General features: G+C 34.6%; 1 protein-coding gene across 1 annotated transcript in view; it reads right to left on the reverse strand.

The window, feature by feature from the left end:
- LOC135199467 (voltage-gated potassium channel subunit beta-2-like) overlaps window positions 1-16,983 on the reverse strand; it is a 250,409-nt gene that overhangs the window by 28,077 nt on the left and 205,349 nt on the right. Inside the window, exons 7-8 of the mRNA XM_064227554.1 lie at window positions 9,594-9,795; window positions 8,513-8,607 (exon numbers count right to left, since the gene is read on the reverse strand). Of these exons, the coding sequence (XP_064083624.1) occupies window positions 8,513-8,607; window positions 9,594-9,795 (297 nt within the window). The remainder of the gene's footprint in view (window positions 1-8,512; window positions 8,608-9,593; window positions 9,796-16,983) is intronic.

Raw genomic sequence — 16,983 nt, forward strand, 5'->3', positions numbered from 1 at the left:
TCCTGCCAATGTGAATTCTCTCGAGAGAGACTGAGGAGAGTTTCCAGCCCTGTGATTGGCTTATCAACAGCCAATCTGGAGCGTCGTCGTAAGGTTCTGGCCTAGACATCAGATGCATGGGTGATGTGAATCTACTAGTATAGTGCGAGCCAGCGTCAAAAGCAAAGACAATGGCAGTAGTATCTGTCAGGGATGCACATAAAGTCACTGTCTTCCTTGTAGCCAAAGTGAAGTCAACTTATCTGTTCTAGATGAATCGTGTCCGTAGCATCGTGAAGTTTAGCAGCTCTTATTTGTCGGGGTTCAGTTGTGTTTGTCAATATCAAAAACAAAGAAAGTCTTCATTTATTGGCGCTAAAACAAAAAACACATGAATTGCGGGGATAAGAGTAACCTACACATAAAAGGTCGAAGGTAAAACTGTTTTGGTCGGAGGTATTTTAAAACTTCAATCCATGATACACTTTCCTGTCCAAATGACGATAGAACGGATACATTTTTCAATTTTTGAAGGCCTAGTCTCAACTCTGTTGTCCAAATTACGATAGAACGGATAAATGTTCAGTTGTTGAAGGTCGAGTAAATATTATTGATAACACTATGGTAGTATGTCATTACTGTAAGCTTTCTTAGTATATAAAAATAATCAATGTACGTATAAATGCGCATGTCTATGAAAGGAACGGGAAATAGACTATATAAGAATAAACATTAATCTATTCCTGACATAAAGTATGTCTAAAAATGGATTTCGTACAAGTTTTGCAACGTTATGTTGCATGAGAATTTTGCATACTGATGTCATTTAGTTTCCAGATGACTTCTCCAATAAATAACATTGACAAATAAGCAGGAGTTTACCTTATTTTTTTTTTTATAAATAACCAAGCGTCAGATAAAGCCTCTACCCATCCTAAGTTTGATACAGGAGAGAGAGAGAGAGAGAAGAGAGAGAGAGAGAGAGAGAGAGAGAGATTATGACTTGAGTCCCCTATTTATTTGACAAATGATTATTTTTATGATGAAAGAGTTGCTTTGTATAAAAGCATGATAATTTCAAAACGAATTTAAAGGCCTAAGTGCAGGGCCTTATACAAAGTTCAAAGAAAAACTCATGTCATCATCAAATTCATTTTGATCTACAAAATGAATTTGATGATGAATTCAAACTCCCACCAGTCTACAACTTAGACCCTGTAATCCTTTTTCACAAGTCAGTTCTTACTGGCCTGGGATTCAAAGATCAACCAAAAAATATATAAAAAAAATCGACATAAAAAAAATTAGCAAAAGCAAAATACTAAAATAAAAAAATTAAGGGGGGGGATGTGTTTCGAAACTCCTAAAATGCGTCTACGAAATAGAAGGAAACAATGCAAGTGTAAATAAAGTTTAAACTATATATATATGTGAAAAAAATTCACGTCCAGTTTCATTAGCTTTGTGATTCACAAGAGAGATAAATCCAGGTGCTTCTAAAACACGGTACAGGTTCCAATAATGCACAGTGAAACACGCACACACACACAATCACATCTAGTGGAGAAAATTCTATAAAAAATAAAAAATAAAAACACCGAAAAAGTGATTAAGAGATTACATTTTGTGGTTCTAAGTGAGTAGAGGACACGACGCTCAGACAGAGAGAGAGAGAGAGAGAGAGAGAGAGAGGAGAGAGAGAGAGAGAGAGAGAGAGAGAGATTTGTACAGAACATCGTACGATAGTTAAAAAATAGGTATGTATATACACACACATTATATATATATATATATATATATACTATATCATATATATATAGATATATATATATATATATAGAGAGAGAGAGGAGAGCGAGAGAGAGAGAGAGAGAGAGAGAGAGAGATGAGAAATGTAGTCGTATTTACACTGTGGTCTAAAAGCATTTCGTCATGTACAAAGGGATATATATGTATATATATATATATATATATATATATATATATATATATATATGTATATATATATACTAATCTCATCTCTCAGGTTTTTATGATCAAAATAAGTGTGACGCAATGAAGAAAAAAATCAAACCATAATTATTGATTCCGCTAAATGCATCAATGATGCGTCAGGTCTATACATTCCTAGCATAGTTTTTTTTTGGAAAACAATAATAATAATAATAATAATAATAATAATAATAATAATAATAATAATAATAATAATAATAATAATAATATGAAACTAAATGTTTCTAAAGTCAAGAATTAAAAGAAGAAACGACGTAATTCTCAATAAACAAAATATGTTAATGCTGAAACAATATTAAAAGCTTTGAGAAACGCAAGCATATATCTATATATATTATATATATATATATACTATATACTATATATATATATATATAATATATAATATATAAATATAAATATATATATATATATATATATATATATATATATATATATATATAATATATATATATATATATATATATATATGTATATATGAGCGTCATTGAAGGTCAAAGCTACTAAGAAAAATGATTACTTAATAATGTTGATTTCTTACCAGTGAATGTGTTGGTACTTTGGGCCGAATTATTGTTGGTCTTTCTTACCCACTTACGCTGCCCAATTTGCCTCAAGTCCTGATTGTATGCCCCATTTGGGGTATGGGTAGGGTAGGGGGGTGGGGGGAGAGCAAGAGATGACCTAGCATAGGTGTCGCGAAACCTATTTTGCATTTTTTTTTTTTATGGGAGTATTTTCTCAGGCTGTGTACTGAGATTTCATATTCTCACACACGCAAACACACACACACACACAGACAGAGAGCAGACCAAGAGAGGTAAAAAAAAATTAAATTAAAAAAAAAAAAAAAAAGGCATGCGCAGACGCACACAACAGACATTCATCTTATTATTTTATTTTTCACCGACATCTTTGTGTTTCGGGGTTAAATAAACGATTGTTTACATTTCTGGCCGAATCGTGTGAAATAGTCTCTCTTGGTGTGGCGCTCACGGCATTCAGACGCCTTGCCTGAGATGTTATCATGCAAAGTGTAAGTGTGTGCGTGTTTGTGTGTGTGTGTGAGTTTGCGTGCGTGCGCGTGCTATAGTACTGACATCTGCGGATATGTCGACGTGTTGGGGACATGTCGGAGAGAGGTGCCTTCTCGTATCTAACGAAAACTACCGAAAAACTAACAGCTTACCTTAAATTATTTTACAACGATGAAGGCTACGTTCTGTCAATTCCTCTTCAAGTAATAATAATATAATAATAATAATAATAATAATAATAATAATAATAATAATAATAATAATAAGTGATACGTTTGAACTACAAAAGTTAGTACTTTATTTTTTTGTGTAGGTGTCAACATGGTGTCAAAGTTTTTCCATTTTACATCGCAACATTGCAAGACATCTTCCAGTCAACGTAGTATCTATTTTTGCCTTATCCTCACCACACCGGATGCTTAAAATCGAATACTGCGAAAAAATGGCATTATACACTTCTCTCGTTTTCTATCATACAAATAAAAAAAAATGATCAAATGAAAATTTTCGACATAACATGAACATCAGCGATGGAAATATGATTTATCACAGATGAAAATGCATCCGCTTGACTTTATACTTTTCAGTAATATTAAATATTCATATGAATATCAAAGGTCTGTTTAAAATCGTTTATCGTTTTTTACTTTGTAAACATGAATATAGGTTGAGAATCTCATCACAAGAGTGATGGACAGCGCATCCTATCTTGAGATCAATTTCGAGTTTGCGTATTCTATTATTTTGCAAAGAGGCTAAAAACTCCCTGAATTAAAATATTCAGAGAATGTGGGGTTTGCCTAACTAGATGCAAAACGTAATTTTAATATATACATGTATACATATATATATATATATATATATATAGATATATATATATATGATGAGAATAGAGATGGTATGTATTTCAAACATATTAAAGTAAAGCCTTAACTCTTCCTTATGAAAAATTTGTGAGAAAAATTGGGAACCAATATCAGGTCAACATTTAGGAAAAGGGAAACCCAGATAGAATTATGATTTTCATAAGATTCATCACGAGACCGACCTTGGCATGAAAATAAATCAATCAAAAGTGTTCCAATTTTTCTTTAATGATTTTGGACGATGGGAAAGATTGGCGCAGACGACTATCAAATTAAAGTCATATTTTTAAAAGTTTGATATAAGCATCTGTATTTTTTCTCGTCAAATCCATATTGGAAATTCAAAACTATTTTATAAACCTTCAAGTCAAGGTAGATATAACTAATATCTTTTGTTTTTAAAATAAAATCCAATACTGAAATTAAAGTCTATTTTATAAACCTTCAAGGTAGATATAACTATTTTTTTAAAAACAAAATCCAATACTGAAATTAAAATCTATTTTATAAACCTTCAAGGTAGATATAACTAATATATTTTTAAAAATAAAATCCAATACTGAAATTAAAATCTACTTTATAAACCTTCAAGGTAGATATAACTAATATATTTTTAAAAATAAAATCCAATACTAAAATTAAAATCTATTTTATAAACCTTCAAGGTAGATATAACTAAAAAAATTTCTAAATAAAATACAATACTAAAATTCAAAACTATTTTTTTTATAAATCTTCAAGGTAGATATAACTAATATTTTTTTTATATATGAAATCCAAAACTGAAATTCAAAACAATTTTATAAACCTTCAAGCTCTTAAGATAGATATAACTAATATCTTTTGTTTTTAAAATGAAGTCCAATACTGAAACTGAAGGTAGATATAACTAATATTGAAAAAAATAAACAAAATCCAATACTGAAATTCAAAACTATCACTCACGGTTTGAGATATAAATTACCATAACAAATAACCACAAGAATTTGAAAGTTAAACCTCCCAAAGACCAATAATTTTCTAAGTTAACCTCCCAAGACCAATAATTTCTGAAAGTAAACAAACCTCCCAGAGACCAATAATTTTCTAAAGTTAAACCTCCCAAACCAAAATTTTCCCTAAAGTTACCTCCCCAAAGCCCAATTAATTTTCTAAAGTTAAACCTCCCAAAGACCTAATATTTTCTAAACAGTTAAACACCTGCCCAAAGACTAATAATTTTCTACAGTTAAACCTCCCAAAGACCAATAATTTTCTAAAGTTAAACCCCCAAAAGACCCATAATTTTCTACAGTTAAACCTCCCAAAGACCAATAATATTCTACAGTTAAACCTCCCAAAGACCAATAATTTTCTACAGTTAAACCTCCCAAAGACTAATAATTTTCTAAAGTTAAACCTCCCAAAGACCAATAATTTTCTAAAGTTAAACCTCCCAAAGACCAATAATTTTTGAAAGTTAAACCTCCCAAAGACTAATAATTTTCTAAAGTTAAACCTCCCAAAGACCAATAATTTTTGAAAGTTAAACCTCCCAAAGACTAATAATTTTCTACAGTTAAACCCCCAAAAGACCAATAATTTTCTAAAGTTAAACCTCCCAAAGACCAATAATTTTTTAAAGTTAAACCTCCAAAAAGACTAATAATTTTCTAAAGTTAAACCTCCCAAAGACCAATAATTTTTGAAAGTTAAACCTCCCAAAGACTAATAATTTTCTACAGTTAAACCCCCAAAAGACCAATAATTTTCTAAAGTTAAACCTCCCAAAGACCAATAATTTTTGAAAGTTAAACCTCCCAAAGACCAATAATTTTTTAAAGTTAAACCTCCCAAAGACCAATAATTTTTGAAAGTTAAAACTCCCAAAGACCAATAATTTTTGAAAGTTAAACCTCCCAAAGACCAATAATTTATGAAAGTAACAAACCCCAAAAGACCAATAATTTTTTGAAAGTTTAAAACCCCGAAAGTTACCCCAAAAGACCATAATTTTCTACAGTTAAACCCCCAAACCCCCAAAAGACCAATAATTTTTCTACAGTTAAAACCTCCCAAAGACCAATAATTTTCTACAGTTAAACCTCCAAAAACCAAAATAATTTTCTACAGTTAAACCTCCCAAAGACCAATAATTTTCTACAGTTGAACCCCCAAAAGACCAATAATTTTCTAAAGTTAAACCTCCCAAAGACCAATAATTTTCTAAAGTTAAACCCAAGAGACCAATAATTTTCTACAGTTAAACCTCCCAAAGACCAATAATTTTCTACAGTTAAACCTCCCAAAGACCAATAATTTTCTACAGTTAAACCTCCCAAAGACTAATAATTTTCTAAAGTTAAACCCCAAAAGACCAATAATTTTCTACCGTTAAACCTCCCAAAGACCAATAATTTTTGAAAGTTAAACCTCCCACAAGACCCAAATAATTTTGAAGTTAAAACCTTTCCAAAGAACCAAAATTTTTGAAAGTTACACCTCCCAAAGACCAACACTTTATTTTTTTTACGAAAATAACATCGAGAAAAAAATCGCAAAAAATAACATCTCACTGAACTAAGCGTTTGCTTAGACCATTTTCTTTTTCACGTAGACGACAGACACTACATATATAAACTAAGACGCCAAAATTCACCTAACCAGTGTTAACCTAACCAGTGAGGGGGGCGGCGGACACACTGCTGAAGCAATGCCAAGCAAATTCTCCTAATTTTTCTAAATAAAAAAAAATTGAAGTTAGTCGCATTTAGAAGCAACAAAACCAATAATAAATAAATAAATCAATCAATCAATCAAAGCCTTCACAAACGAGAAGAAAATTGATGAAAGTTTGTGAAGTGTAAACGAAGACATTTTGTTTGTTTTTGTTTGTTTGTTTGTTAAGAGTTAATATTTAGTATAAAATATTTTCATTCCCCTGTGAAACCGTTTAGAGGAATCCTTCCCCTACCCACCCACCCACCACCCCCTCCCCCACCCCCCCAACCCCCTTCTTGTCCACGGTGAAGGCAGAGGTAGAGGTAGAGGTAAGAGGTAAGAGGTAGCAGAGGTCGAGGCATGAGCAGGAATAGGAAGGTTGAGGAAATACAGAGGAAAGGAGAGAGATAAAAACGAAAGACGGCGGAGGAGAGAGAGAGAGAGAGAGAGAGAGAGAGAGGAGAGAGAGAGAGAGAGAGAGAGAGAGAGAATGCCATGCAATAGTAGGAGAAAAAAGCTAAGTGCCAAAAATCTCTACTACAACGGCTGAGGAACTGTGACATCTTGAATCAACTTTGGCATCATGCTAGTACTTAGTGCCAGGAATAATAATAATAAAAAAACTACAGAAATACATCTCTGAAAAAAAGGTAAGAAAGCAGAAGCTAATATATTTTAAAAATATATATATTTTAAAAGCAAGCATGACCAAAATACGAAACGGGGACAACAATAATTTAAGAAAGTATATATATTTATCTGATGTCATTCAAGGAGACTGAAATAATAATCTAAAAAAAATATAAACTGAAGAGGTTTTCACAGCATCAACAAACAGCTAAATGCTACACAGAAAGCAGCGTCATTCACAGACAGACAGACAGACAGACAGACATGACATAAGACAGGCATGCGACAAATGAAGAACGCAGGCATAGAACGCAAAGAATTGAACTTTGGTTTGTTTTTCGTAATATCTGTTGTGGTCTCTCGTCGAACCTACGACCAGATCGTTGTCAATAATAGATGGAAATTAAAGAGGAAAGTGGAAAAAAAATATATATATATACTTATACTTCGACGTCGACAGCAATGATTTATGATATATATACTGTGTAAAATGGCCAAGATACAGGTGGGTTAGTCATCTCATGGTTGGAGGAACGTTGTCAATGAAGGTTTTTAGTATAAATAAAAAAATGAATAAAGGAAGGCATACGGAACATATCTATGGCAAGATTTTTGATGAAAGATTCTAAGAATCTGGTCAAAAAAAAAAAATAAATAAATAAAAATAAGTCACGGAGGGGAAAAACACTATTAAATGTTTTAGATAACATATGAAGGGTTAAGCAGAAATTTACGGTTTGTTTTTTATTTGAATTTTTAAAATGAAAAAAAAACAAAACAAAGAGAACTCGAAAATAATTCTAATAGTCTGGCAAAAAAAGAAAAAAATGGTCACGGAGATGAAAAAAACACTATTAAATGTTTTAGATAATAAATAGAGGATTAAGTACAAATTTAAGAATTTTTATTTTTTTTAAATAAAAAAAATTAGAACTCGAGCAACTACGGCTGGGTATCGCAAAGACAAAACTAAAAACAAACAGGAAAAACTATCAAAACAACACACATATATGAACGAACAAGTCCTTTTAAATTTGAGAAATACTGAAACATACTGAAATCCGAATATGAAATTTAACTACGATTAAAAAAAAGGGGGGGCTATTTAGTCTGAGTTAAAAGTAAAATAAATTAACTTTTTCTCGAAAAACCGATCCACATGACTTTATAAAAGTTAGTAAGCAAACTTCTCGGGATATAATGATAATAAATGATAATAATGACAATGATGAGATAATGACGATGATGACTAAGGGTGTTAAGAAGCTCGTTCATTATTCTCTTTACCTTGAACGACTGTCTGGTGAACACTGGCATCCCCTCGTCCATCTTGCTCGAAATTAGGCCTATGGCCAGCGGGGACCACGCCATTGTCCCAACACCTGCAGAGAGGACCACCAGTTAAACACCTGTTGCCTACACCTGCACAGAGGACCTCCAATTAAGAACTTGTGGTCAGATTTTCATTCATCATTTCCGTTGTGTTTTCCTTTTACTACTTTTGTGCAACTGCTTTTGGTTCTCGTTCATTCATCTTTACGAATGACGTTGCAATTTCTGCAGGACACGACAAACGAAAACAGCGTTTCCTTAATGACCTACTGACCCATTTTTGTTACAAACTACCTTTCCAATTTTGGCTGTAACTACGAAAGCATTTAGTCGTGATTCTGACTAGACAAGGAAAAATGTGTCTTGGCAATTTCGTTTTATAACACAATTTCTTTTAGCGAATGACTATGGAGACAGTTAGAGCAATTCAGACGAAAAATAAATTAAGGTCTTACAATTTTGGTCTGAAAGACCCTTTTGTTACAATTAACTATGAAAACAGAGCAATTCAGATAAAAAAAAAGTCTTAGCAATTTTGTTGTAAATTACAATTTTGTAGGAAATAACTACAGAAAGTTAGAGCAATTCAGACCAAACAATAACCGTCATACCTATTTTGCTGTAACTACCAATTTTGTAGCAAATAACATAAAAAAAAAACTGTTAGAGGAATTAAGAAAGAAAAATCAGCCAAGAGAAGAATACCAGTACCATACCAATTATGCTGAACATCCCAATTTTTGGCGAAAATAATGCCAAAAACAATTTGAGCTATCAAAAAAATAAAAGTCTTACCAATTTTGCTGTATATTTCATTGTTGTAGCAAATGACTACAGAAACGGTCAAGAACAATTCATGAAAATAAGTGTCTTAATTTTGTTGTCAATCCCAATTTTGTAGCCAATAACTGCAGAAACAGTTCATATATATATATATATATATATATATATATATATATATATATATATATATATACACTGTAGCAAATGACAATGAAACCAACTTGAATGAAAAAAAAAAAAGCTCACGCCTCACCAATTTTGTTGTACATCTCCGGCAGGTAGAGTTCGGTCTTGCCCCTGCAGAAAAGGTGGTACTCGCTCTGCTCGACGATGGGCGTGATGCAGTTGAACTGCCGGCAATTTGTCCACGCCTCCATGATCTCAACGGCGGACCACCTCGATGTCCCCCAGTACATACACCAGCCCTGGTCTATGCAATGCGAGGCTGCGCGAAACTACCTCTGTTGAGAGAGAGAGAGAGAGAGAGAGAGAGAGAGAGAGAGAGAGAGAGAGAGAGAGATCCAAATTAGTGCTCCAAGTATAATATGGAAAACTGACATAATACTATTTTGAAAAGTTAGAAGAAAAATATGCTAAAAATGCTTACGAAGTACAATAATGATGTTCTTTCAATAATTCCAAAGTCCGCTTCATTATTGTTCCAAAGCTCACAATCTCACAATTTTGGAATCGTAGGAATTTGTATATTTGGCATTCCATGATTTTTCTTGAAGCATGAAAAGATATATATAAACTGAAAATATATATAAAATATATGTAAAATATATATACTGAGTATATATATATATATATATATATATATATATATATATATATATAAGACACATATAAAATATATATAAACTGAGAACAGTAAATAATCTCAAAACTAGGAATAAGCTCTGGAATTCTATTTCTCCTTGTGTTTTTCCAAGGGTCTGGCTTTAAGAGGATTGTATGCCTTCTTTTAAGGCTGTGGCATTCAGCTGCCAAACCCGTCGGCCTTCTCGTGATAAATAAATTTAAAAGTCCAATTTCCATTAAAAGCAAAAAAAAAAAACGTCACTAAAACAAATATACGAAAATATAATTTTATAAAAATTAAAAAATTGATATTTTCAATAACAGATTTTTTTATTTTTTATTAAAAAAAAAAAAAAAAAAACCGGAAATCATTTAGCTTTTCTCAACAAGAATTTGAATTCAGAAGGCAAAACAATTCACAAGATCTCTAGAGAAGGGACATTCTCATTTGAAATCTATCTCGATCACCAGCTTAACATCTTCATTATCTCTCAAAAGTGCTTTCAACTCTAGATTGTCTCTTCAGAACCGTTTGAAATTTTTGAAAGTGTCTTTCAGACCAATTCGGGTTCCAGTGGCTTCTGCTACTCCAGCTGCTCCCTGGAGCCCCACGAAGCGGTTCTTCCCTTTGATGTTTTCATAACCCTGGTTTTATTGGAGTCACGCTTCGCAGATTGAAGCGAATTATGACGGGTCGTTTTGGCACTTATAAACAATGGGTCGTTTTGGCACTTATAAACAATGGGTCGTTTTGGCAATTATAAACAATGGGTCGTTTTGGCACTTATAAACAATGGGTCGTTTTGGCACTTATAAACAATGGGTCGTTTTGGCACTTATAAACAATGGGTCGTTTTGGCACTTATAAACAATGGGTCGTTTTGGCACTTGTAAACAATGGGTAGTTTTCTCAGTTATAAACAATGGGTAGTTTATTACAGTGGATACTTTTGTCACTTATAAACAATGGATCGTTTTATCAATTATAAATAATGTATAGTTTTATCAGTTATAAACCATGGGTACTTTTATCAATTATAAAAAATGGATAGTTTTATCATTTATAGAAAATGAATAGTTTTATCACATATAAAGAATGGATAGTTTTATCAATTATAAGCTATGGAATAGTTTTATCACTCATAAACAATGGGTAGTTTTATCAATTATAAACAACGAATAGCTTTGATTAATTATAAGCAATGGATAGTTTTATCACTTATACACAATGAATAGTTTTATAACTTAGACAATGAATAGTTTTATCAGTTATAAAAAATGAATAGTTTTATTAATTATAAGCAATGGATAGTTTTATCACTTATACACAATGAATAGTTTTATAACTTAGACAATGAATAGTTTTATCAGTTATAAACAATGAATAGTTTTATCAATTATAAGCAATGGATAGATTTATCACTTATAGAAAATGAATAGTTTTATCATTTATAAACAAGGGGTAGTTTTATCATTTATAAACAATTAATAGTTTTATCAACTACTGAAAAACTATGGGATCAAGTCTTTCATTCATAAACGACCTTATCATAAACTAATCATCAAATGAAAAAAGGAATTACGTCACTTTCTCTTCTAAAATCTGGAATTCTGTGCCACACTTCGTGTTCCCAGGATGTGAAAGTCAACCATATTTTCCCGTCTAATTTCCAGCCCAGGCTTTTGGGATGCAGTTGCTGGCCCTACACCTCCTTTCCTTCAGTCAACTTTCTACGTCACAACTTTCTATAATAGTTCTCTCTGCTTTACATCTAGCTGCTTTTCCTCTGCTTTCTCTTCAAATAATTTTTCTTTCTCTTCCCCTGCCAACCTTTTCTCTTCCTTCCCTTCTCTCTCTCTCTCTTTCTCTCCACCTTTTCCTCTTACATTCATTCCCTTCTTCACCTCTCTCTCTCTTTCTCTCTCTACTTTCCCAATTACAAGCATTCCCTGTCAACTCTCCTCTCTCTTTCTTCTCTCCTACTTCCTCTACAATCATCCCTTCTTCACTCTCTTCTCTCTTCTTTCTCTCTCTACCTTTCCTCTACAACTCCTTCCCTGTCTTTCCCCTAACTTCCCTTCTATTTCTCCCTCTTTCTTTTCCTCTCTTACTTTTCCCTTTCCCCTTACAATCATTCCCTTCTCACCTCTTCTTCCCTTCTATTTCCTCTTCTCTACCTTTCCCTTACAATTCCATTCCCTTCTCACTCCTTCTTATCTTTCTTCTTCTCTTACCTTTCCTCTTACAATGCATTCTTTCCCCTTTCAACTTACTATCTCTCTTTTAACTTTCCCCTTTACATTCATTCCCTTTCTCACTCTCTCTCTTTTCTCTCTCTTACCTTTCCCCTTACATTCCATCCCTTCTCACTCTCTCTATCTTTTCTCTTCTCTACCTTTCCTCTTACAATTCATTCCCGTTCCCTTCTCTCTCTCTCTCTTTTCTTTCCCCGCTCTACTGTTCCTACATCTTAGCTGCTTTTCCTCTGCTTTTCCCTCTCAAAATAATTTTCTTTCTCTTTAACTCGAAACTTTCTCTCTCTCTCTTCGTCTCTATTTCTCTCTCTACTTTCCCCTTTACAAATTCATTCCCTTCTCACTCTCTTCTCTCTTTTCTCTCTCTACTTTACCCTTACAATTCATCTACTTCACCCTTCTCTCCTCTTTCTCTCTTTTACTTTCTCTCAATTCATTCCCTTCTCACTCTCCTCTTCTTTCTCTTCTCTCTTTTCTAACTTTCCCTCTACATTCATTCCCTTTCTTCCTTCCTCCTCTCTCCCTTCTCTCTCTACTTTCCTCTACAATCATCTTCCACTCTTTCTCTCTCTTTCTTCCTCTTACTCTACAATCATTCCCTTCTCACTTCTTTCCTCTCTTCTTTCCCTTCTCTCTATCTCTAACAAGTCATTCCCTTCTCACTCCTCCTTCTTTTATCCCCTAACAATTCATTCCCTTCTCCCTCTCTCTCTCTTTCCCTCCTACCTTTCCCCTACAATTCAGTCTCTCACTCTCCTCTTCTTTCCCTCTCTTTCTCTACTTTCTTTCCCTACAATCATTCCCTTCTTTCTCTCTCTCTTTTCCTCTTTCTTCTTCCTTCTACCCTCTTTTCTTCCCCTAAACATTCATTCTTTCCCACTTCTCCTTCTTCTCTCCCTCTTTCTCTCCTCTTTCTCTACAAATTCATTCCCTTTCTCACTCTTCTTTCCCCTTTCTTCTCTCTACTTGCTCCTACAATTTCATTTCCCTTCTCTCTCTCTCTCTCTTTCTTAACTTTCCCTTCTACATTCCTCCCCTTCTCACTCTCCTCTCTTATTTTCTCTCTCTACTTTCTCTACAATTCATTCCCTTCTCATCTCTCTCTCGCTCTCTTCTTTCTTTATCGTTTCTCTACATTCATTCCCTTCTCACTCTCTTTTCTCTCTCTTTCTTTCCTCTCTTTACTTTCCCATAACATTCATTCCCTCTTCTCATCTCTCTCTCTCTTTTCTCTCTCTACTTTCCCTCTACAATTCATTCCTTCCTCGCTCTCTCTCTTCTTTTTCTTTCTCCTCTACCTTCTCAATTACAATCATTCCCTTCTCACTCTCTCTCTCTCTCTCTCTACTTCCTCTAACATTCATCCCTCTCACTTTCCTCTCTTCTTGCCTTTCTCTCTTCTTAACTTTCCCTTCTACATTCAATTCACTTTCTCTCTCCTTCTTTCCTCTCTTCCTTCCCCTTTCTCTCTCGACTTTCCTTTCCCTCTACATCATCCCTTCTCACTCCCTCTTTCTCTCTCTACTTTCCCATACAATTCATTCCCCCTTCTCACTCTCTCTTCTTTCTCTCTCTACTTTCCTCTACAATTCCTTCCCTTCTCACTCTCTCTCTCTTTTTACTTTCCCCCTACAATCATTCCCTTCTCACTTCTCTCTCTTTCTCTCTCTCTTTCCCCTACAATTCATTCCCTTCTCACTCTCTCTCTCTTCTCTCTTACTTTCCTCTACCAATTCATTCCCTTCTCACTCTTCTCTCTTTCTCATCTCTACTTTCCTCTACAAATTATTCCCTTCTCTCTCTCTCTCTCTTTCTCTCTCTACTTCCTCTACAATTCATTTCCCTCTCACTCTCCTCTCTTTCTCTTCTCTTTCCGCTACCATTCATCCCTTCTCACTCTCTCTCTCTCTCTTCTCTCCTACTTTCCCCTACAATTTCATTCCCTTTCACTCTCTCTCTCTCTCTTTCTCTCTAATTCTCCCCCTACAATTCATTCCCTTCTCACTCTCTCTCTCTCTCTTCTCTCTCTACTTTCCTCTACAATTCATTCCCTTCTCACTCTCTCTCTCCTCTCTTTCTCTCGCTACTTCCTCTACAATTATTCCTTCTCTCTCTCCTCTCTCTCTTTCTCTCTCTACTTTCCTCTACAATTCATTCCCTTCTCACTCTCTCCTCTTTCTCTCTCTACTTTCCCCTACAATTCATTCCCTTCTCCACTCTCTCTCTTTCTCTCCACTTTCTTAACAATTTCCATTCCCTTCTCACTCTCTCGCTCTTTTACTTTCCCCTACAAGTCATTCCCTTCTCACTCTCTCTCTCTTTCTCTCTCTACTTCCCCTAAATTCTTTCCCTTCTCACTCTCGCTCTCTTTCCTCCTACTCTCCTCTACAATTCATTCCCTTCTCACTCTCTCTCTTTTCTCTCTCTACTTTCCTCTACAATTCATTTCCCTTCTCTCTCTCTCTCTCTTTCTCTCTCTACTTTCCTCTACAATCATTCCCTTCTCACTCTCTCTCTCTTTCTCTTCCTCTCCTTTCCTCTACAATTCATCCCTTCGCACTCTCTCTCTCTTTCTCTCTCTACTTTCCTCTAAATCATTCCCTTCCACTCTTCTCTCTTTTTTTTTTTTCCTCTCTCTACTTTCCCCTACAATTCATTCCCTTCTCATCTCTCTCTCTTTCTCGCTCGACTTTCCTCTACCAATTCATTTCCCTCTCACTCTGTCTCTCTCTTTACTTTCCCTACAATTCATTCCCTTCTCACTCTCTTCTCTTTCTCTCTCTACTTTCCCCTACACTTCATCCTTCTCACTCTCTCTCTCGTCTCTCCTCTACTTTCCTCTACAATTCATTCCTTCTCATCTCTCTCTCTTTTAACTTTCCCTACAATTCATCCCTTCTCACTCTCTCTCTCTTTCTCTCTACTTTCCCCTACAATTCATTCCCTTCTCACTCTCTCTCTCTTACTTTCCCCTACCAATTCATTCCCCTTCTCACTCTCTCTCTCTCTCTTTCTCTCTCTACTTTCCTTACAATCATTCCCTTCTCTCTCTCTCTCTCTCTCTTTCTCTCTCTACTTTCGTCTACAATTCATTCCTGCTCTCTCTCTCTCTTCTCTCTCTACTTTCCTCTACAATTCATTCCCTCTCTCTCTCTCTTTCTTCCCTTCTCTACTTTCCTCTTACATTCATTCCCTTCCTCACTCTCTCTCTTTCTTTCTTCTCTACTTTCCTTCTACAAATTCAATTCCCTTCTTCACTCTCCTCTCTCTCTTTCTTCCCTTCTCTACTTTCCCCTACAATTCATGCCCTTCCCACTCTCTCTCTCTCTCTTTCTCTCTCTACTTTCCTCTACAAATTCATTCCTTCTCACTCTCTCCTCTTTCTCTCTCTACTTTCCTCTACAATTCATTCCCTTCTCTCTCTCTCTCTCTGCTTCCTTCTCTACTTTCCTCTACAATTATTCCCTTCTCACTCTCCTCTCTCTCTTTCTCTCTTTCCTACTTTCATCTACAATTCATTTCCTTCTCACTCTCTCTCTCTCTCTTTCTCTCCTTCTACTTTCCTTCCCTTACAATTCATTCCCTTCTCTCTCTCCTCTCTTTCTCTACTCTACTTTCCTCTACAATTCAATTTCCCTTTCACTCTCTCTCTCTCCTTCTTCTCTCTCCTACTTTCCTTCTTTACAATTCATTCCCTTTCTCACTCTCTCTCCTCTCTTCTCTTTCTCTACTTCCTCTAACATTCATTCCCTTCTCTCTCTCTCTCTCTTTCCTCTCTTACCCTTTCCTCTACCAATTCATTCCCTTCTCCACTCTCTCTCTCTCCTACTTTCCTCTACAAATCATTTCCCTTCTCTCTCTCTCTCGTAGTAGCCATCTTGCTTGGTGAGACGTACCCGCATGAAGTCACATAATCAACAGATATCACAAGTTTAACATACGACTAGAATTTGAGAAATATCTAGAAGTGTTCGTGAACTATCGGTGATAAGATTAGTGTGAAAATAGTAGGATAAGCGTCTTCTAAGTTAGTTTAATCAAGTGTAATACTATAAATCAGAACAAGATGCAGTAAGTTCCAACTGCGGGAAAAGGTGGCGTAATTTGGCGTGTCTAGCAGATTCGCAATACGATGAGGTAGCAGGAAGGGAACTGGCATTTCTCATCTATGAAATCAGCAACAGTCCTAACCAAAAAGATACAAAAGCATTCATAGATATTAGAAGGATATAATCCTTCAAACTGGAACAATCTAATGAAAACATCTTGAAAATAATTGAAGAAGTTCCAAATAAAATCCAAGTGGTCAAGAGACTCATAAAGAAAATATACATAAACCAACATATTCCGACAAAGAAAATGAATAAGGTGAATCTTGTGAATATACTAATTGATGCTTAGGAAAAAGAATGCCAAAAGCATGCAAACTGTGTAAGGTTTGGTATAGCATAGTCAATCCACAAAACCTAATCAGAAAATGTGCTGCATGCAACATTTCCGACCCATCCACAGTGGTGCTGAGGTAATACAAGATTTGAGAAAAGATACAAGAATTTTTTGTTCAACATGTCTATCATGGATAG

The sequence above is a fragment of the Macrobrachium nipponense genome, chromosome 25 (genome assembly GCF_015104395.2).
Source record: "Macrobrachium nipponense isolate FS-2020 chromosome 25, ASM1510439v2, whole genome shotgun sequence".
NCBI lineage: Eukaryota > Metazoa > Arthropoda > Malacostraca > Decapoda > Palaemonidae > Macrobrachium > Macrobrachium nipponense.